Raw genomic sequence first — 19,917 nt, forward strand, 5'->3', positions numbered from 1 at the left:
GTGTGACATGTGTGTGGTGTGGTGTGTGTGTGTGTGGTGTTTGTGATGTGTGAGTGTGATGCCTGTGTGTGCTGTGTGTGGCGTGTGACGTGTGTGTGGTGTGTTGTAATGTGTGATGTGTGTGTGATGTCTGTGTGTGTGTGTGATGTGTGTGTGGCGTGTGACGTGTGTGTGGTGTGCTGTGTGTGTGATGTCTGTGTGCTGTGTGATGTCTGTGTGTGGCATGTGATGTGTGTGTGGTGCACTGTGTGTGTGTGGTGTGGTGTATGTGATGTGTGTGTGATGTCTGCATGTGGTATGCTGTGTGTGTGTGATGTGGTGTGTGGTGTTTGTGATGTGCGTGTGTGATGTCTGTGTGTGTGCTGTGTGTTTGATGTCTGTGTGTGTGTGTGCGCTGTGTGTGTGATGTCTGTGTGTGACGTGTGTGGTGTGCTGTGATTGTGTGTGTGTGTGGTGTTTGTGATGTGTGTGAGATGCCTGTGTGTGTGCTGTGTGTGTGTGTGATGTCTGTGTGTGGCATGTGATGTGTGTGTGGTGTGCTGTGTGTGATGTCTGTGTGTGGCGTGTGACGTGTGTGGTGTGGTGTGTGTGTGTGTGTGTGGTGTTTGTGATGTGTGAGTGTGATGCCTGTGTGTGCTGTGTGTGGCGTGTGACGTGTGTGTGGTGTGTTGTAATGTGTGATGTGTGTGTGATGTCTGTGTGTGTGTGGCATGTGACATGTGTGTGGTGTGTGTGTGTGTGTGGTGTTTGTGATGTGTGAGTGTGATGCCTGTGTGTGCTGTGTGTGGCGTGTGACGTGTGTGTGGTGTGTTGTAATGTGTGATGTGTGTGTGATGTCTGTGTGTGTGTGTGATGTGTGTATGGCGTGTGACATGTGTGTGGTGTGTGTGTGTGTGTGGTGTTTGTGATGTGTGAGTGTGATGCCTGTGTGTGCTGTGTGTGGCGTGTGACGTGTGTGTGGTGTGTTGTAATGTGTGATGTGTGTGTGATGTCTGTGTGTGTGTGATGTGTGTGTGTGGCGTGTGACATGTGTGCACTGTGTGTGTGTGTGTGGTGTGTGTGATGTGTGAGTGTGATGCCTGTGTGTGCTGTGTGTGGCGTGTGACGTGTGTGTGGTGTGTTGTAATGTGTGATGTGTGTGTGATGTGTGTGTGTGGCATGTGACGTGTGTGTGGTGTGCTGTGTGTGATGTCTGTGTGTGGCGTGTGACATGTGTGCACTGTGTGTGTGTGTGGTGTGTGTGATGTGTGAGTGTGATGCCTGTGTGTGCTGTGTGTGGCGTGTGACGTGTGTGTGGTGTGTTGTAATGTGTGATGTGTGTGTGATGTCTGTGTGTGTGTGATGTCTGTGATGTGTGAGTGTGATGCCTGTGTGTGCTGTGTGACGTGTGACGTGTGTGTGGTGTGTTGTAATGTGTGATGTGTGTGTGTGTGTGATGTGTGTGTGTGGCGTGTGACATGTGTGTGGTGTGGTGTGTGTGTGTGTGTGTGTGGTTGTGATGTGTGAGTGTGATGCCTGTGTGTGCTGTGTGGCGTGTGACGTGTGTGTGGTGTGTTGTAATGTGTGATGTGTGTGTGATGTCTGTGTGTGTGTGTGATGTGGTGTGTGATGTCTGTGATGTGTGTGTGATGCCTGTGTGTGGCATGTGACGTGTGTGTGGTGTGCTGTGTGTGATGTGTGTGTGTGGCGTGTGACGTGTGTGGTGTGGTGTGTGTGTGTGTGTGGTTGTGATGTGTGAGTGTGATGCCTGTGTGTGCTGTGTGTGGCATGTGACGTGTGTGTGGTGTGTTGTAATGTGTGATGTGTGTGTGATGTCTGTGTGTGTGTGTGATGTGTGTGTGATGTCTGTGATGTGTGTGTGATGTCTGTGTGTGTGTGTGATGTGTGTGTGTGGCGTGTGACGTGTGCACATGGAGAACAGTGCCAAGCTGGGCAAGCCTCCCCTCCGTTCTGTCCCCTCTCATCTGTAGCAGACAGGACATGGTGGGCCTTACGGTGCCCTCTCTGTGGGGCAGCGGGGTGAGGGGTAGTGGAGGACAAAGCCGGGCCCGCATCTCAGTGGTCAGCCCTGACTGGCCCCCTGACTAAGGTCCCACGGTGGCCGTCGCCGGTGGCTGATGGCTCTGGACCCTTGGCTCTGGCTGGTGCAGTCTGACTCCCTCTTGGCCTCTGGGTGCTTCTGAGCCCCTGGCCTGCCCCTCACCCCACCTTCTTAGTCCTCACCTCAATTGAGCGTTGCCCCCAGACCTCCCTAAACCAGACTCCTCTCGGCCAGGAGCTTCCTTCCTCTGGCCATTCCCTCAGTCTGGGCACATCCATCACCTCCTGCAGGAAGCCCTCCTGGATTTCCTGATACTCCCACGGGGCTTGCTTTAATCTCAGCAACTGTCGCCACCCTGTGGGGTCATGACCGTTACCTGTAGCCTCACAGCCTCTTGAGCTAACCATGACCCCATGCGGAGGGAGGCAGGACCACGTCCTGTGCACCCCTAACTACGCCAGGAATAACCCCTCTCACCTTAAACCCAAGTGCAAATTCACCTCCTCTCAAAAATGAGAGGTTTCCACAGTGTTGAGGGGCATCACCACGAAAACAGCACCAAAGCGCCCCTGACGCCTCTGCTTCCCTCCAGAGCTCTCCAGGTGCCTCCTCTCGCACCCAGCCATGCGGGGGCCCAGGCTGCCAGCAGAGCCCAAGTCCCCAGCAGGGCTGCATCTTCACCAGGTTCACCCTCCGTTCCAGGGGTGCCAAGTGAACCAGTTTGCAGGGTCCCCACTGGAACAGCAGGGTGACAAGCCCCTTCCTCGCCTTCCCGCGAAGGGTTCCCCTTCCCCTCACACCGTGTCCCCGCAGCCCAGCCAGCCCACCCCGCCGCACCTCGAGGTCCTCTCGCTGCATTTGTCCGGCAGAGGGTGTGCTCGGCTGCAGAGGCCACAGCATCAGGACCACCTCAGGCCCCGCAGAGACATGCCAGGGCGCGGTGACCTCTCTGCAGACGTCCCACGTCCCTCAGCAAAGCAGGACCCGGAGGCCACTGCCTGCCAGCCCTCCAGGCCTGTCCTCATCAGCGCCCACGTTCCACGCCCCAGGCCGTCCCCTCCCCCCAGTCAGCATGGCGTCCAGCACCAAGGCGCACCCCGGCCCAGCCTGGGCCTCTCTCCCCTCCCCGGGTGCCCCTCCTCCCAGTCGCCCCCAGCGACCTCTGCCCTGCCCACCGCAGGACCCCCTCTGTCCTCACTGATGCCAGTCACTGGCTTTTCAGTTCCCAGGACGCACCTGTCTGCCCAGCGCACCCAGGGTCTGCAGGGCAGGGAGGAGTGGCGAGCGTCCCACCCGGAGCGGAGCCCAAAGCTTGCCGTCTCTGCTCCCAGTCAATGCTTGTGGCCCATCCAGGGCAGGGGGATAGGGGCCCCCTGAGCCCAGCTGCTGGCCGGCCGCGTGTGTGCCGCCCCCACCGTCTGGGGAGTAGGGCTCGGACCGTGCTGGGCGCGCGGGGCACCGTCTGCAGCGCCGCTCTCCCTTGCTGCAGGATGTCGGGGCGCACGGGCGCTGCCAAGATGCTCCCAGGCCCCTGCTCCGCCCTCCTGCTCTGGGGCCTCCTGGGGGCCGTCCACGCTCAGCAGCAGGAGGTCATCAGCCCCAGCACCTCCGAGAGGAACAGCTGCCCAGGTACCACCGGGGTGGGTGCGGCGAGGCCGGGCGAGGCCTGGGCGGGGCCTGGGCGGGGCCGGGGGGCGGGGGCGGGGCGGGGGCGGGGCGGGCTGCGGGGAGGCGGAGCGGGCTGAGCCCGGCCCCAGCCCGCGCAAGGGACCCCGGCGCCGTGGTGACTCGTGTGCGTCCCCAGAGAAGGCCGACTGCCCGATCCACGTGTACTTCGTGCTGGACACGTCGGAGAGCATCACCATGCAGTCCCCCACCGACAGCCTGCTCTACCACATGCAGCAGTTCGTGCTGCAGTTCATCAGCCAGCTGCAGGACGAGCTCTACCTGGACCAGGTGGCCCTGAGCTGGCGCTACGGCGGCCTGCACTTCTCCGACCTGGTGGAGGTGTTCAGCCCGCCCGGCAGCGACCGGGCCTCCTTCACCAAGAGCCTGCAGGGCATCAGCTCCTTCCGCCGCGGCACCTTCACCGACTGCATGCTGGCCAACATGACCCAGGAGGTCCGGCGGCTCATGGGCAGTGTCGACTTCGCGGTGATCATCACCGACGGCCACGTCACGGGCAGCCCGTGCGGGGGCATCAAGCTGCAGGCGGAGCGGGCCCGCGAGGAGGGCATCCGGCTCTTCGCGGTGCCGCCCAACCTGAAGCTGAACGAGCAGGGCCTGCGGGACATCGCCAGCACGCCGCACGAGCTCTACCGGAACAACTACGCCACCATGCGGCCCGACTCCACCGAGATCGACGAGGACACCATCAACCGCATCATCAAGGTCATGGTGAGTCGCTGGGCCGGAGGCCACTTCCACCCGCCAGCAGCAGGGACGTAGCGTGGGGCCCAGAGCCTTGGGATCCGCTCACCCGCGTGGCAGGGGGCAGTCCACCGCTCCGGGCCTCAGTTTACCCCCTCTGAATGAGGTGGCTGAAGAGGGTGGGCCCCGGGCAGGGTCCTGTCTACTCCGGTGTTCTGCGTCCCTGCCCAGACTCGGAGCTGACCATGTCTCCAGCTCCCCACTAACCAGGGTTTCTCTCTGGGTCTTTTCCACAGAAACATGAAGCCTACGGAGAGGTGAGAGCGTTTCCATCCCTGCCGGCCCTGCCGGGAGCTGCTTGGGGCCTCTGACCCAGCAGAGACGATCACCCGTGCCCCACTCCCTGGGGCTCCCGAGGTCTAGGACAATGAGGGAGGCCCGGCCAGGGAGCAAGACCCCTCAGCTCCACGTGGGGCCTGAGACTCGAGTCTGGACAGAGGGATCCTGGCCAAAACCAGGCTGTTTAAACGCAGGAGGTCAGCGTTAGGGTCTACACAGCCAAAAGATGAGGGTCGAGGTTGAGGGTTGCCCTCTGGGCTGACGGGCTCCATCCACCTGAGGGAGGCCAGGAGGAGTAGGCAGGTGGGCAGCTGGGTGCCCAGCACGGGACCTGCAGCACAGGACCTGAAGCCTGAGCTTCCCCAGCACCAGCTCACAGCCCAGGATACTACAAGTGCACCCTTTCCTGGAGCAGCTGCTCAATACCACAGCAATGTAATATGCAAGCACAGGGGGGACTGGCCAGCAGCGATTTAATACTTTCTACTGTTGGTTATTGCTTAATGCAGCGTTGATTCCCAAAACTTGACTAGAGCACTGGTGTGGGCCCCTGAACCCGCCCCTGGTGGGCACAGAGGCTTCCTGGGTACCTCCCAAGTCTGTCCCATCATGCAGCCCCCAGCTCAGAGTGGCCCAGTGTCCAGTGGGCCACAGGCTGCGCCCCCTCCCTCCCTCCTGGGACTTGTGGTGCTAGCCTCACGCACTGCCCCTTGCTTCCTGTTTCAGTGCTACAAGGTGAGCTGTCTGGAGATCCCCGGGCCCCCCGGCCCCAAGGGCTACCGCGGACAGAAGGTAAGATGCCCAGTCGACCCGAGGGGTCTGTTTCCCAGGAAAGCCCCCAACCTGTCTTGAACTCCAGATTTAGGGCCACTGCACCTCGGATGGACTCACCACTTCTCACCCTGGCAGAACTAAAATTCAGCTTTTATCAGCTGCCTTTTATATGGCATTTTGAGAAAAGTAGGAATACTTTTTAATTAAGATTTGCCCATAAAAGACTCCTGTAAAGTAAACAAACGTGCTCGAGTACATAAGGAAACACGCACTCCGTCACTCTCGGTAATATGGCGCTAATTCATACAGGGCGTTCAGTCCTGTCACTTGTTACATAAGTAGGTTTTAAGGGGTTAGGTTGGCCCTGCATTTTCGTAACAACAGAGGTGTAGCAAATGAAATCCTTCCACAATTACTGCCAGGGAATCAGAAACACCAGTGATTCATGTCAAACAGTGTAAAGGCAGGAGAGTGAAAGACACCTCTGAGGACATGAGACAGAGCGTTTGAAACACCGTTACAGGGAAAGTTATTACCAAGTGGCTTCTTTCTAAATTCGGGAGAGGGGTGTCTGCTCGTCTGCCAGGCTGCTGGCCAGATGCATCTGCTACCTCCCCACCTTGATTTATTCCTTTTTCTTTCATCTGCTTTCAGGGCGCCAAGGGCAACATGGGTGAGCCCGGAGAGCCTGGACAGAAGGGGCGACAGGTGAGTACCCTCCACACCCCGTCCCGGCGGCCCCCGCTCCCACGACTGAGGTTACTACATCCACGGCCCTTTGCTCTTCCACAGGGAGATCCAGGCATCGAAGGCCCCATCGGATTCCCAGGACCCAAGGCAAGTTGCTGCGGACCCTGCCCGGGGGGCGGGACACATGGGGACAAGCCAAGGGCTCCCTGGCTCCAGGCGGGGCCGGCCGCTGGGGTCAGGATGTGTCTGGCGTGGCCCACCGCTCCCACCCCTGCCCCAAGGAAGGGAGGCGCTTCTGCATTTCCAGCGACGTCCCTGGTGGCGCCTCTGCACCCGAGCCTGACGACCACCACCCTACCCCCCGTCCCCCCACCTCCCCGTCCCCGCTTCCTCCCCCAGGCCTGCTGGGTCCCAGCACACACACTGGTAACGCTACTTTTCTTTACTTCCGACCTCAGGGTGTTCCTGGTTTCAAAGGAGAGAAGGTGAGAGTGGACTCTGGACGGCCGGACCTCGCATGGCCCCAACCCTGGCAGCAGTGCCCGGCAGCGAGCCGGGGGTCCGTGCTGGGGCATGGGACCTGGTGTCGTGCTGGTAGTAGCCTTCTGGGGCCGCTCTGGCCTCGTGTTTTGTCCAAGGGTAGACTTGGGCCTAATGCAGTGGCATCTGTGATGTGTCAGCAGCGCTAACTGGCCTCGTTTCCTCCTGTGCAGGGCGAGTTTGGAGCCGAAGGGCGGAAGGTGAGCGGACAGGCGGGCGGGGGCAGGGCGCCTACCTCCCCACTGCTCAGAAGGAAGGAGCATCAGGGCTAACAGGGTCCCTCCTCCCTCTCCTCCAGGGTGCCCCCGGCCTGGCGGGCAAGAACGGGACGGATGGACAGAAGGTAGAGTGCGCTGGGGCTCCGTCCCTGGGCGGAGCAAGGGTGCCCGCGAAATGACAACCACGCCCTCAAGACTCTCAGGTCTTTCCAGGGGCCAGGCCTCTGGGCATCTCTGGCCACTGCGCACAACCTGTGGCTTGGGCGGCCCGTGGTTGCATCTACCCAGTGGACATGACACACGGGAACCTTGCAAGAGCAGAAGCAGACATTTGCTCCTGAAAAGCAGGGCCGACCTTGCAGGAATCTCCCTGCCTGGCCTGCAGACCCCACGTCTGGCCTGACTGGCGGTTCACACACGTGCACAGGTGCACACAAACAGCACACACACAAATGTCACAGGTGAGCACGCACCATGCACACTGCTGGAGGGGGCACCACAGGCACTCATGCTCCCGGCTGCAACCCCGGAGACTCTCGACTGCCACTCTGACAGCCACTGACGCACACGTCCACAGTGGGGTGCCCGGTGCACATAGACCCGGCACCACTGACCTCTGTCATCGGGGCTTGTGTCCTCCGAATCCTGGCCCTGACGCACCTTCTGCTCCCCTCTTCTCCTTCAGGGCAAGTTGGGGCGCATCGGACCTCCTGGCTGCAAGGGAGACGCCGGGGATCGGGTGAGCACGGCGTTGAGGCTTTGCGTCGAGCTCTTCCCTCCAGCCTCTGCCCCGCCTGTCCCGGAACCCCGCCAGGGTTCAGCCGGGGTTGGGGTCACAACATGACAAATGGCCTCAGGGGCTCCCGGTTCAGGTGGAGGGTGGCTGCTTCCAGAGTCCTGAAGGGCTCCCGGGCCAGCGGCTTGTCCAGTCTTCCCACCCAGGCCGGGGGTCCCGGCAGCCAGTCCAACGATGGGGTGCTGGTCACCCTCCCCCTGGTCAGCTGGCCCTGACCCCACAGGGAAAATGCAAGCACAGCTCCCGGCCAGAGCCCCAGCACAACCCTCTCCCTTCTTGCAGGGCCCGGATGGTTACATGGGGGAAGCCGGCAGCCCTGGGGAGCCAGGAGATCAAGGCTCCAAGGTAGGCGGCCTGGCCAAGGTGGCGGGCCGGCCAGAGCAGAGGGGGTCGCCAGCCTCCCAGGGGCCTTCTCCCTGCCTGTAGCACCGGGCCGAGACGCCCAGCAGAGAGGACCTGGCCCTGCAAACCAGGGAGGGGGCCGTGGGTGCCCACACGGGGACCTGCTCCACAGACACGGGAGGGGAAGCGCGTGCCCCCAGCCCCGCCGGGGTCCTGCCCCGCTGCTGGCATCTGAAGAGCATGAGGCTGATTTCTCCAAACCTTTCCAGGGAGACCCTGGCCGCCCGGGACGCAGAGGGCCCCCCGGGGATAACGGGGCAAAAGGAAGCAAGGCAAGTGTTCCCGGCGGGCTCCGGCCGCACTCCCGTGGTGCCCCATGGCGGGGGGTGGGCAGGCAGGCCAGCCCTGGGCCCTGAGCGCCCCCAGCTCGTCTGTCCCTGCTGCCAGGTGACGGCGCACCGCACCGCGAGGGAAACACGGCCCCACCGGAGACGGCGGGCATGCGTCCACACGGGCTGGGCCCTGCCCACAGCTGTCCGCCTGCCTGGGCAGGTCACGGCCCTAGCTGAGCTGTCTCTTCCCCGCAGGGCTACCAAGGCAACACCGGAGCCCCAGGAAGTCCCGGTCTGAAAGGAGCCAAGGGTGGGCCTGGGCCCCGAGGCCCCAAAGGCGAACCTGTGAGTTCACCCGCGCACAGGCCCTGGGCGCCCCGGCCGGCCTGCTGCACCCTCCCGCAGGGCTGCCTCGGCGCACGCTGCTCTGGGCCTCTGTGAGCCCAGCGTCCTCCAGCCTCTCCAGCTGAGCCTCCTGGCCCCCGCACGGCAGCCGCCACGGAGGGCCGCTGAGGAGTGGCTTGCGGGGCCCAGGCACGCCCCTGCCGGACGCTCGGTGCCCATTAAGTGGCCCCGGGGCCCCACCCGCCCCGCTGGCAGGACCCCCCGAGGGCTCAACCTAGACCCAAGCACACACTCTGCAGGTCCACACGGCGACCCCACCCAGCCATCCCTGAGGGTCTCGCCATGGGGTGGGTGGAGCCCAGTCCCGGGGCTGACCCCCAGAGGGGACGCATCCCGATCCGGAGGGAACAGAGGGACTTCGCAAAGAGCTGGTCCAAGCTCGGTCCCAGTCACGTCACCTGAACTCCCAGACTTACAAGCTCACCAGCCCCCGTCATTTCCTAAATCCTCGTCTGGGACCAAACCGACCCAGCAGAGGACAGGGCCTAGGCTGAGGCCCTCTGGAGGGGCCCCCAGATCCCACAGCCAGAGTCCTTGTGGGGAGAACAGAGTGTGGGGTTCCAGTGGGGCTCCCACCCTGGAACCCCACATTCTCATGTGCCTGTTCTCTGCAGGGGCGCAGGGGAGACCCTGGAACCAAGGGCAGCCCAGGCAGCGATGGCCCCAAGGGCGAGAAGGTGAGTGTCCGCACGGGGGAGTCTCAGGCGCTGTCTGCCGTGTCTGTGTCTACACCGGAGTCTCACCGTGGTGCCGGTGGAGCCCCTGTGACGAGGGATGACCAACCCCGCCTCCACGGTCCACCTAGGAGAACAAAGGCAACCCCCAGGGCCTGGCCGTCAGGGTGCACTCCCTGCAGGGTCTGGGAGAGCAGCAGTTATTCCCTGATCAGAGGCCTGGGCAAGGACAGTTCCACGCACGCCATGCACAGCTGTGCAGGCTGTGCACTGCTCCACCCTCCAGCATCCCCCCACCCCGCCGCACACATGTGCTCCTGTAGCTGGCGCAGGAGGCCTTTGTCTTTGTGGTGAACTCCAAGGGCAGCCATTTGCCTGTGAGATGTGGGGGAAGGTCTCAAAGGAGGGGCTCCCTCCTCTGGGACCGGTGACCCCTGCCCTGCTGCATGAGGCCGAGCGGGCAGGCCTGCTGTTCCAGCACCACCCTCTACCATCTGGGGCCTCATCCCCGGGGAGCTCATGATGTCCTCTCCTCACCTCCCCCAGGCTAACCTGGCCTCTCTTCCCACAGGGGGACCCTGGCCCTGAGGGGCCCCGGGGCCTGGCTGGAGAGGTTGGCAACAAAGGAGCCAAGGCAAGTGGGGCAGCGGGTGGGCAGCCACAAAGGCCACATACCCTCCTGGGGTGGCACCGCCAGGGCCCCCTGCCCCTCTCCTGCCCTCCACCCTGCAAACCCTGCCTGGGGCCACTGGGGTCAGGGCTAAGGACCTTTTGGAGGGCAGCAGGGCCCCCTGCCCTTGCCGAAGTCCACAGTGAGTGACAACAGCGTCTCTGAAGCACCCTCGTCTCTTTTCTGTCCAGGGAGACCGAGGTTTACCTGGACCCAGAGGTCCCCAAGGGACTGTTGGAGAGCCCGGGAAGCAGGTCAGTAGCAGGATGCCTGGGAGGGCCCATGGCTTTGCGTCCTCCTGTCCTCGGGCAGGCAGGATACTGTCCGCACAGTAAACCTGGGCAGCGGGACAGGGAGCCAAGGGCCCCCACGCACCTCACTCCGCCATCCTGCCCTGAGGGGTCAGGCTTTACCAGGTGGGGGGGTGTGCCAGGGGGAGCCGGGACGTGGCACGTGGAGAGGAGAGACCCTCAGGATGGCCAGCCCTTCAGGGCAGCGATGCTGCCTGGGGGTCAGAGCTGGATGAGGTCAGCCTCGTCTGTGCCGACCCCCTGCTTCCTTTCTGCCCTCAGGGATCTCGGGGAGACCCTGGGGATGCTGGCCCCCGCGGAGACTCGGGACAGCCTGGCCCCAAGGTATGCCCCCTAACCACCCGGCAGGCAGGTTGGGCCAGGGCTCCTGAGTAAGGCTGCCGGGAGCATGCCTTGGTGAGGGAGGACATCAGGGGCCTGGGCAGCAACCTCCCATCCCAGCCCGTGTTCTCACCCTCAGGGGTGGCATGTCCTCCCAAGGCGGGCCCTGCCCACCCACCCCCAGTCCAGGCCGACTGACTCAGTCTCCACCTTTTCCACTGGCCCTGCCCTGACTGGCCTTCCGTGTCCCCTAGGGAGACCCCGGCAGGCCTGGCTTCAGCTACCCGGGACTCCGAGGAGCACCTGTAAGTCCTGGGGGCGGGCAGGGACTGGGGAAGGGGGTGGGCACTGTCGGGAGGGCCTTCCATTGACTGGAAGGTTCCTGCTACTTCCTGCCAGGGCCCCCCGCCGGGCCCAGGGTGAGGCTGGGGTTGGGGGCAGGGGGTGACCATCAAGAGCAGAGCCAGGTCCCCCGGGAATCAAGCATTCTCCCATAGCCTCTGTGGCTCTGTACAGATTTCGATGCCCAAGCCCACCCGTCAGGGAAGGGAGGGGCCTGCACGGCCATCACCCCTAAGCCCAGTGCTGAGTGACCCCTGTGTTTGCTTCCCAGGGAGAGAAAGGCGAGCCTGGCCCCCGCGGCCCCGAGGTACGTACCGCGGGGTGGTCTGTGCAGCGGGCCTCCGTGCTGAGCTCTGCTGGTGGGAGCGGGCTGCGCCCTGAAATGCCGCCGTGTGGGGCTGCATCTGACGGCCCCGCACTGCTGAGTACAGGTTCCTCCTGAAAAGGCGTGTCCCTCTTGGGCAGATCCCTGGAGGGCTGGGGGACGGCAGGGGAGCAGGGCCAGCTGCCGAGCTCTCTGCGTTGTTAACACGGGTGTCCTGTGTCACAGGGGGGCAGAGGTGACTTTGGGTCCAAAGGAGAACCCGGGAGGAAAGGCCAGAAGGGCGAGCCTGTGAGTACCTCTGCGCCCTGTCGACGGTTGCCCGGGACAGGGCCGCGTGGGGGGACCACCCAAGGTACTGCCAGAGCCCACCTGCCCTTTTCCTTCTCAGGCAGATCCTGGTCCCCCTGGTGAGCCAGGCCCGCGGGGGCAGAGAGGAGCACCAGGACCCGAGGTAGGTCAGTCGCCCATCCCTTTGGCCCTCGGGCCACAGTCCCTGGGCCATCCAGGCCAAGTGGCACCCCGAACCATGCAGGGGTCCTGGAGTGGCCTCGTGAGAACAAGTCCAGCCCTCCCAGCCTCGGCCATGACAGGTGTCACCTCTCACTGATATCCTTCCCCCTTCCAGGGAGAGCCTGGCCCCCCAGGAGACCCCGGCCTCACGGTAGGTTTCAGTCGGGGTGGGACTCAGGGTCCTTCTCCCTCCTAAAAATCTGAAGGGCAGGTCAGCAGGGGTGAGGTCAGAGCAGGGGGTGGGCAGGGGCTTCCTGCAGAAGCGCTTCCAGCCCCTCCCCAGGGTTTGCGCTCTGGGCTGGGGGCTGACCCCGCTGTGTCACAGGAGTGCGACGTCATGACCTACGTGAGGGAGACGTGCGGGTGCTGTGGTGAGTTGCGGCCCCCACGCGGCTGGACTGGGACACTTGTGTCCTTGGGGGCTCTTGTCCCGGGGTCAGGGTCATCCGTCCGAGTCCTCCCCTCCCGCTCACGTTCAGTGTTTCCCACGGTGCACCTGGCTGCACGCCCCTGGGGTCTCAGGCTGTCTCCCTGGGCCGGGGTTCAGCGTTGTCACCCGCCCGCCCCTCCCCGCCTGCTTGCCACGCCCCCCGCCCACCCCGCCCTCCTCTAGCCACGCCCCTGCACGCTCGCCACGCCCTCCTCTGGTCACGCCCCCTGCTCACCCCGCCCCGCACGCTCACCCCGCCCCCCCGCAGACTGTGAGAAGCGCTGTGGCGCTCTGGACGTGGTGTTCGTCATCGACAGCTCCGAGAGCATTGGCTACACCAACTTCACCCTGGAGAAGAACTTCGTCATCAACGTGGTCAACAGGCTGGGGGCCATCGCCAAGGACCCCAAGTCGGAGACAGGTCAGCGGCACCGCAATTGGGGGCGTGGTCCGGCGGGGCAGGGGGCACCAGGCCGCATTCTCGAGCAGAGGGGCCGCAGGACGCCTGAGGTCCGGGTAGAAATCCACGGGAGGGGTCTCAGAGGGGTCCAAGCTCTGCCGAGGGCCGCCGTCACGCCCGCGCCCACCCGCAGGGACCCGCGTGGGCGTCGTGCAGTACAGCCACGACGGCACCTTCGAGGCCATCCAGCTGGACGACGAGCGCATCAACTCACTGTCCAGCTTCAAGGAGGCCGTCAAGAACCTTGAGTGGATCGCGGGCGGCACCTGGACGCCCTCAGCCCTCAAGTTCGCCTACGACCAGCTCATCAAGGAGAGCCGGCGCCAGAAGACCCGCGTGTTCGCGGTGGTCATCACGGACGGCCGCCACGACCCCCGCGACGACGACCTCAACCTGCGGGCGCTGTGCAACCGCGACGTGACGGTGACGGCCATCGGCATCGGGGACATGTTCCACGAGAAGCACGAGAGCGAGAACCTGTACTCCATCGCCTGCGACAAGCCGCAGCAGGTACGCAACATGACGCTTTTCTCCGACCTGGTGGCCGAGAAGTTCATCGACGACATGGAGGACGTGCTGTGCCCGGGTGAGTCCGGAGGAGAGGAGGGGAGGGGCGTGTGGCCGGGGAGGGGCCAGGTCTCCGCAGGCCTCGAGGGAGCCACCGGGACCCCCGCCTCTTTTCCTCTCTCCTAGACCCCCAGATCGTGTGCCCGGAACTTCCCTGCCAAACAGGTAACGCGGGCGCTGCTGGCCCCCCAGGAAAGCCGGCAGCCAGAGCCAGGGGGAGGGTTGTGCAGGGACCCTAGGAATTGCCGCTGCAGCCACCCCAGCGAGAAGCCTCGGATTCCAGACTCGCGGTGGCCTGGCCTCCGGGACCCTGGCACTTCTGAGGAGGGGGCTCAGGGTTCAGTTGACGTCTGGAGTCGCTCGGCCACCCCACCCACCTGGCGCATGTGGGGAGGGGGTGCGCTAAGCTCTCGGGCCGCTGGTCTCGAACACAGATTCACGGCCTCTTGGGCTGAGGTGCCCAGAGGCACAGACACCCCAGGGCCACCCGGCTCCTGCAGGCGGAAGCCCTGGATCCAGTAAGTGAAATGGCTGGTCTTAAACTCTCAGGGAGGCGAACACATCCACAGCCACCGGGGCAGCTGCAGAGCGGGCCTCTGCCCTGACGCCCTGAGCTGCTGCCTGGCGGCTGGGGTTTGCTCTTCTCTCCAGAGCACATATGTTTAGGGGGCCGTGCCTCGAGCCCTATGTGGTTGCACTACAGTGGGAGGCTGGGGGCTGGGGACCCACGGAGGCTGCCCCCAAGGGGTCCCTCGGGGCGGGGAAGGGGCAGGATGCATCGACCAGCTCCTCTGGGCATCCTGCTGCTGCCTCGGAGGGGCCCCCGGGGCCGGCTCTGGGTGGTGGGTCCTCCGCAGCATGCGGGGGGGCAGGGTGAGTCGGGCTGGACTGTTGGCAGGGCCAACACCGATGGGAACCTTGGGGCCTGCGTCCACATCCATGTCTGCCACGAGGTCAGTGTTCCGGCAGGCTCCTCCCAGGCGTCAGGGGGCCCCGGGCAGGTTCAAAGGCACCAAGGCCGCCTGAGGTAAGGGACCGTGTTGAGTTGGGGACGGGGGTCCACACACTTATTCTGACAGAGAACTTCCAAGGAAGTGCTCGCCGAGATTGTACCAATGACTATGCCATGGCCGTTGGCAAGCTGTGGGGTCATCCCAGAGACGGCCTGGGCTTGGGGTCCCCAGAGTCAGCTGAAGATGGTTGTGTGTGGCACCCAGAGCCACCCCAAATCCCAGAGGCTGGCCCAATAGCGCCAACCCCAGTCTCCCCCGGGGGCTAAAGGGGGTTGGGTCCACGCAGAGACCCAACTAACCCCTGGTCTGTGCCCCTGCCCTCAGGGTGCCTGACTCCTCCCAGGGTGCGGGTGCCGTGGTCAGCTTGGCCCCTCGAGGGCAGAAACCTGACCCAGCCCCTGGTGCCAGGGCCCAGCGGTGATTTTGCTGGGGAAGCTGTGAATTTCTCGCCATGGGGGAATCCGCTGAGGGTCTCTGTAGATGTTCCTTATCAAGCTGAGGGTGGCCCCCCATTCCTAGGTACTGAGAGTCTATCGTGAATGAGTGTGGGATTTTGTCAGATGCTTTTTCTGCACCTGTTGATATGATCAGTTGGTTTTTCCTCTTTAGCTTTGCTGATGTGATGGATTATGCTCATTGAGCTTTGAGCGCTGAACCAGCTTTCCAAGACCTGGGATAGATCCCACTTGGTCATGATGTATAATACATATATATTGTTAGAGTTGATTGCTAATATTTTATTGAGGATTTTTGCATCTGTGTTTGTGAGAGATCTTGGGCTGTCGTGCCCTTTCTTGTGATGTCTTTGGTTTTGATGCTAGGGTAATGCTGGTGATCTCGCTTCCCCTGAGCCTCCAGGACCTGACAGTGAAAGAGAACAGCCCCCTTAGGGACCCCTCCCCTGTTCTCCTAAGTCCCTCCTCTGCTAAACTCACAATCTCATTCTCCTTTAAAGCGATTTGAAATTTCCAAGTAAATTAGACATTGTGACCAGAAGGGAAGAAAGTAGCTGTAACTACAGAATATGCATTTACAAATGGCCTCCTTGACACGAGTGGACTCTGGCGCGCTCGCTGAGGGCTGAGCAGATGGGGCGCTGGGTGGACGCTGCCTGCTCTGGCACAGCCCTGACCTACTGGGCCAAATGGCCCCTTCCACCCCAGAGGCTCAGCCACATCTGGGCTTGGACCAAGGCAGGGGGGCAGCTCAACTGGGGCAGAACCACGAGGCTGTCAAAGAGCAACAAAGGCGGACGCCAGGCAAAGGCGGCCAAGGCAGGTCTTCTTCCGCGACAGCTGCTGCGGGAGGGGGAGAGCCAGGGAGACCTGAGCCCTGCCCCTCACGCCAAGGCAGGAGGCTCCGGAAGGCTGGGTGCCCCAAAGGAAGGGCGCAGGGCAGGGCTGGGGCCGTGAGGCCGGGCCACCCGGGCGAGCTAACTGGACGTGTCTGAGGCACCCTGCGGACAGGAGGCCATGTTGCGCCTGGAGCGAGGGGCCCGGAGGGTAGGCCCTGACCTCCCCCGGGACGGGATGGGACGGGAAGGGGAGAGCGTGGGGCGCCCTGAGCGTTTGCTCCCTGGTCCTCAGGGCAACGGCGCAGGGCGGGGAGGTTTACGTCTGAAGGTGAAGGGCGGAGGATTTGTAATCACAAGCCGGCTAGAGAAACCTCCCTGAGAGGGGCTCAAGGGGCCCAGCTGCCTATCTCAGACCGGGCTGGAACAGGCAGGAAGTTGCCCCGGCAGTGCTGAGCATTTTAAGGGGGCTGGGGTCGTCCTAGGGCAGGGCCGCCAGAACCCGGTTAGCCTCAGCAGCCATCTGTGCCAGGAGTCTCGCAGTTCTCGAGCTTCTGCTCCCCGTCTCTTCTGGGCTCCCCAAAGCCCCATTTGCTTCGCCTTGGCACCCCGTGGTCAGCACGGGGCAGCTGCAGCCTCCCCGGCTCCTCGTCTGACCCCCTCGCTGACCTCTTGGTCCCTCCTCGTCTCCGAGGAGAGAGGCGGCTGGAGCCCCGATCACGCCGACCAAGTCCCTGAAAAACTTCTCTGGAATCCCCCGCAGATGGACCGCGGCCTGGCGGCGAGCCCCCGGTCACCTTCCTCCGCACGGAAGAGGGCCCGGACGCCTCCTTCCCCAGGACCATCCCCCTGATCCAAAAGTTGCTAAACGCCACGGAGCTCACACAGGACCCAGCCGCCTACTCCAGGCTGGTGGCTGTGCTGGTCTACACCGCGGAGCGGGCCAAGTTCGCCACAGGAGGCGAACGGCAGGACTGGATGGACCTGTTCATTGACGCCTTTAAGCTGGTGCACAGGGACATCGTGGGGGACCCCGAGACCGTGCTGGCGCTCTGCTGAGCCCACAGGGTGCGGCCCCCCAGCTGCAGGCGCTCCCAGGGCTGCCTACCTTACACTGCGGGGCTGAAGACAGCAGGAAGCTGTTCTCTTGGTCTGGAGGCCGGAAGTCCAAAAGCAAGGTGTCCCAGGGCCGCGCGCCCTCTGGGCCTCTAAGGGAGGCCCTTCCTGCCTCTCCAGCTCCCGTCTCTGCTCTGTGGACACATGGCCTCTCCCCTTCCCCCCCGCCCCGCCCTGCCCCGGCCTCCCTCCTACAGGGACACTTGTGGTGGCATTTAGGGCCGGATAATCCAGGAGAGTCTCCCCATTTCAAGGGAATTATTCATTGAATTCCGTCTGCAAAGCCCTTTTGCCATATAAGGTCATAGTCACAGGCTCCAGGATTAGGACGTAGGCATCTCTTGGGGGCCATTATTTAGCCAAAAAGAAAGAGGGAAGACCAGAGCCTCATAAACGGCCCCAACTCCCGGATTCACCTCTGGCCTCTGTGCCCAGGTCACCCCTTGTGCGCTTCTCTCGCCCCCCTGGTTGATGCATTGAGAACTGCCCCCAAACAAGCAGTCCGTGCGTTTCTGACTCTGACCGCAGGGACTGAGAGGCCCAGGGGCACACAGGGGATTCGCTGGGCAGTTTCACCTCCAGCTCTGTGGGTTTAAAGCCGAAGCTGCTCTTCATCTGCACTGCCGTATAAATAAGCTCCTTTAAAAAAAAAAAATCTGCCAGAAACACTCGCTCCTCCGCGGGTAGCCCAGTACTGCAGGTGACACCCCCAAGAGTGTCCTTCAGGTGCTGTGTGCGCATCTCGTACATTCTATAAAAGCTGAAAAACGAGTGTGAATGTGTGCTGTGGTCAGCGACTTGCTGGGGCGAACTGCTTGCTCGCCTGGACCTCGGGGATTGCCCACACAGGGGGGCACCTGGTGCCTGCGGGGCCCAAGCGGGATCCTGAGCCCCTCGTGGTTGGTGCCACAAGTCAGGACCTCCTTCCGATGGGATCCCTGTGCTCCCGGCCCTGGGTCAGCACGCCTGGGCTGTGAGCGGAGTCCTCTCCTGCCCAGGTCAGGAGGGTGCCCGTGGGGCTGAGAGCTGGACTCAAGAGGGAGGACCAGCCCCGCCGCTGCCGAGCCCCGTCGGCCGTTAGAGCTGAGATCTCAGCAGGGCCTTGGGCGAGGGGCTTGGCTGCGCCTTCCTGGATGGAGACCCAGCCTGTGGTCCCGTGTGTGGAGCAGGTTTTCAGGCTGTGCAGAGGCGCCCACGTCCCTCAGAGGCCCAGCCTCAGCCCTGGTGGCAGCCTTGCCCTCACACTGTCCAGCATGTCCTGGGCTGGTGACTGCCCGGAAGAGGCAAGGGTCTCAGGTAAACAGGGAGTCACCCGGGCTGCCACAGGGGTCTGGCCACACCTGTGCCCACTGCCCACCAAAGCCTGAGCCAGTCGAGGGGACACAGGCCCCTTCTCTCCCTGATGCTCCCAGGGCTGGGAGAAATATGGCCCAGCCTCCAGAGGTGGGTCCTTGCATCTGGGGATCTCCATGAGGTCTTTGTACACGATCACAGGTGTGATGACACCTCTCTCCCCCACCCCTACTCCCCATGCCCTGTGGTCCTTTGGGCGCACCCAGTTCTTGGGCCAAAAGAAGGGGCTTTACTGATCCCTGCCTGCCTGCCCGTGAGGCCTGAAGGAGGTCGCTGGGCAGGGATGGTGCTGGGAGAGTGGAAAGGGACCCCTCAGCCTCAGGTTTGGGGACATTTCCTGGTGGGAGCACAACCAGGAGAGACGGTGTCGGTCCCAGGGAGACAGGGTGGGAGCCTGGACCCACGTCCTGGGTGCTGTGGAGGGCTCCCGACCGCCGGTGACCTTGGGTGAAGCTCCAGCGGTCTGAGTGGCTCCTGTGGGTGCGGTATGCGCCGAGAGGCGGGCGCAGGGCGTGGCCGGGGCGGGCGTGGCCCGGGGGGCGCGGCTGGGGCGGGGCAGCGGGGCCTCACCCAGGTCGCCCGCGCACCACCCCGTCTCGCCCCCAGAGCTGTACGTGGCCCAGTGCACCCAGCGGCCCGTGGACATCGTCTTCCTGTTGGATGGCTCCGAGCGGCTGGGCGAGCAGAACTTCCACAAGGCGCGGCGCTTCGTGGAGGAGGTGTCCCGGCGGCTGACCCTGGCGCGCAGGGACGACGACCCGCTCAACGCGCGCGTGGCGCTGCTGCAGTTCGGAGGCCCGCGCGAGCAGCAGGTGGCCTTCCCGCTGACCTCCAACCTGACCGTCATCCAGGAGGCGCTGGCGAGCGCGCGCTACCTCAACTCCTTCTCGCACGTGGGCGCTGGGCATCGTGCATGCCATCAACCAGGTGGTGCGCAGCGCGCGGGCCGGAGCGCGCCGCCACGCCGAGCTGGACTTCGTGTTCCTCACGGACGGCGTCACGGGCAACGACAGCCTGGAGGAGGCGGTGCACTCCATGCGCAAGCAGAACGTGGTGCCCACCGTGGTGGCCGTGGGCAGCGACGTGGACGCGGACGTGCTCTCCAAGATCAGCCTGGGTGACCCGGCCGCCATCTTCCGCGAGAAGGACTACGACAGCCTGGCCCAGCCTGGCTTCTTCGACAGGTTCATCCGCTGGATCTGCTAGCGCCCCCTGCCCGCCCCCACCACCAGCCCCGCGACCCCTGCCCCGCGGGTGCTATCCTCCTGTCCGTGGTGCTACTCAGACCCCACCGGAGAGGTCCAGCGCACTGAGGGCTCAGTCTCTCCACGTGTGGGTGTAAAGTCAGGAGCGGAGGACCCCCGCCCACCCCAGCTCCTACCGGGGACCCCGCAGCCCTGGACACCCTGAGCGCACTGCCCCTCCTCACCATCCACCCTTGTCCTGCCCTCTGTGCCTTCCCGGGACCCCAGAGGCTTCACAGGGAGCACATCTGGGGCTGGCCTCCCTCAGCCCAGCCTCATTCCGACTTGTCCTCCCCCGAGTGCCCTCCAGAGGCTCTCTGCCAGCCCTCCGGCCCGCTCCCAGGTCTCTGGGCGTCACCTCCCCCATCAGACTGAGCTGTGACAGCAGGCCCTGCACCTCCCTGTGTGCACACACCCCAGTCCAATAAAGGCTTTGAACCCCA

The 19,917-nt window shown here is 63.5% G+C and overlaps 1 protein-coding gene and 2 long non-coding RNA genes across 3 annotated transcripts in view; 1 reads left to right on the forward strand and 2 right to left on the reverse strand.

Moving 5' to 3' along the window:
• Window positions 1-19,917, forward strand: part of COL6A2 (collagen type VI alpha 2 chain) — a 38,958-nt gene extending 19,041 nt beyond the window's left edge. The window contains 28 exon segments of the mRNA XM_032629849.1: window positions 3,531-3,670; window positions 3,846-4,438; window positions 4,708-4,728; window positions 5,477-5,542; window positions 6,179-6,232; window positions 6,317-6,361; window positions 6,673-6,699; window positions 6,928-6,954; window positions 7,053-7,097; window positions 7,658-7,711; window positions 8,051-8,113; window positions 8,380-8,442; window positions 8,698-8,787; window positions 9,462-9,524; window positions 10,093-10,155; window positions 10,383-10,445; window positions 10,764-10,826; window positions 11,078-11,128; window positions 11,437-11,472; window positions 11,716-11,778; window positions 11,879-11,941; window positions 12,116-12,151; window positions 12,326-12,371; window positions 12,699-12,851; window positions 13,024-13,476; window positions 13,584-13,622; window positions 18,837-19,132; window positions 19,134-19,917. Of these exon segments, the coding sequence (XP_032485740.1) occupies window positions 3,532-3,670; window positions 3,846-4,438; window positions 4,708-4,728; window positions 5,477-5,542; window positions 6,179-6,232; window positions 6,317-6,361; window positions 6,673-6,699; window positions 6,928-6,954; window positions 7,053-7,097; window positions 7,658-7,711; window positions 8,051-8,113; window positions 8,380-8,442; window positions 8,698-8,787; window positions 9,462-9,524; window positions 10,093-10,155; window positions 10,383-10,445; window positions 10,764-10,826; window positions 11,078-11,128; window positions 11,437-11,472; window positions 11,716-11,778; window positions 11,879-11,941; window positions 12,116-12,151; window positions 12,326-12,371; window positions 12,699-12,851; window positions 13,024-13,476; window positions 13,584-13,622; window positions 18,837-19,132; window positions 19,134-19,436 (3,078 nt within the window). The 5' untranslated portion in view covers window position 3,531 and the 3' untranslated portion in view covers window positions 19,437-19,917.
• Window positions 5,556-8,373, reverse strand: LOC116752837. The gene is made up of 3 exons (XR_004349605.1): window positions 7,587-8,373; window positions 6,668-6,919; window positions 5,556-6,212 (listed from the first exon to the last, which is right to left on the reverse strand). It is a non-coding gene; the product is annotated as an uncharacterized LOC116752837 (long non-coding RNA).
• Window positions 10,392-18,808, reverse strand: LOC116752838. The gene is made up of 3 exons (XR_004349606.1): window positions 16,870-18,808; window positions 11,481-11,704; window positions 10,392-10,528 (listed from the first exon to the last, which is right to left on the reverse strand). It is a non-coding gene; the product is annotated as an uncharacterized LOC116752838 (long non-coding RNA).

Source organism: Phocoena sinus, chromosome 4 (genome assembly GCF_008692025.1).
Source record: "Phocoena sinus isolate mPhoSin1 chromosome 4, mPhoSin1.pri, whole genome shotgun sequence".
Taxonomy (NCBI): Eukaryota; Metazoa; Chordata; class Mammalia; order Artiodactyla; family Phocoenidae; genus Phocoena; species Phocoena sinus.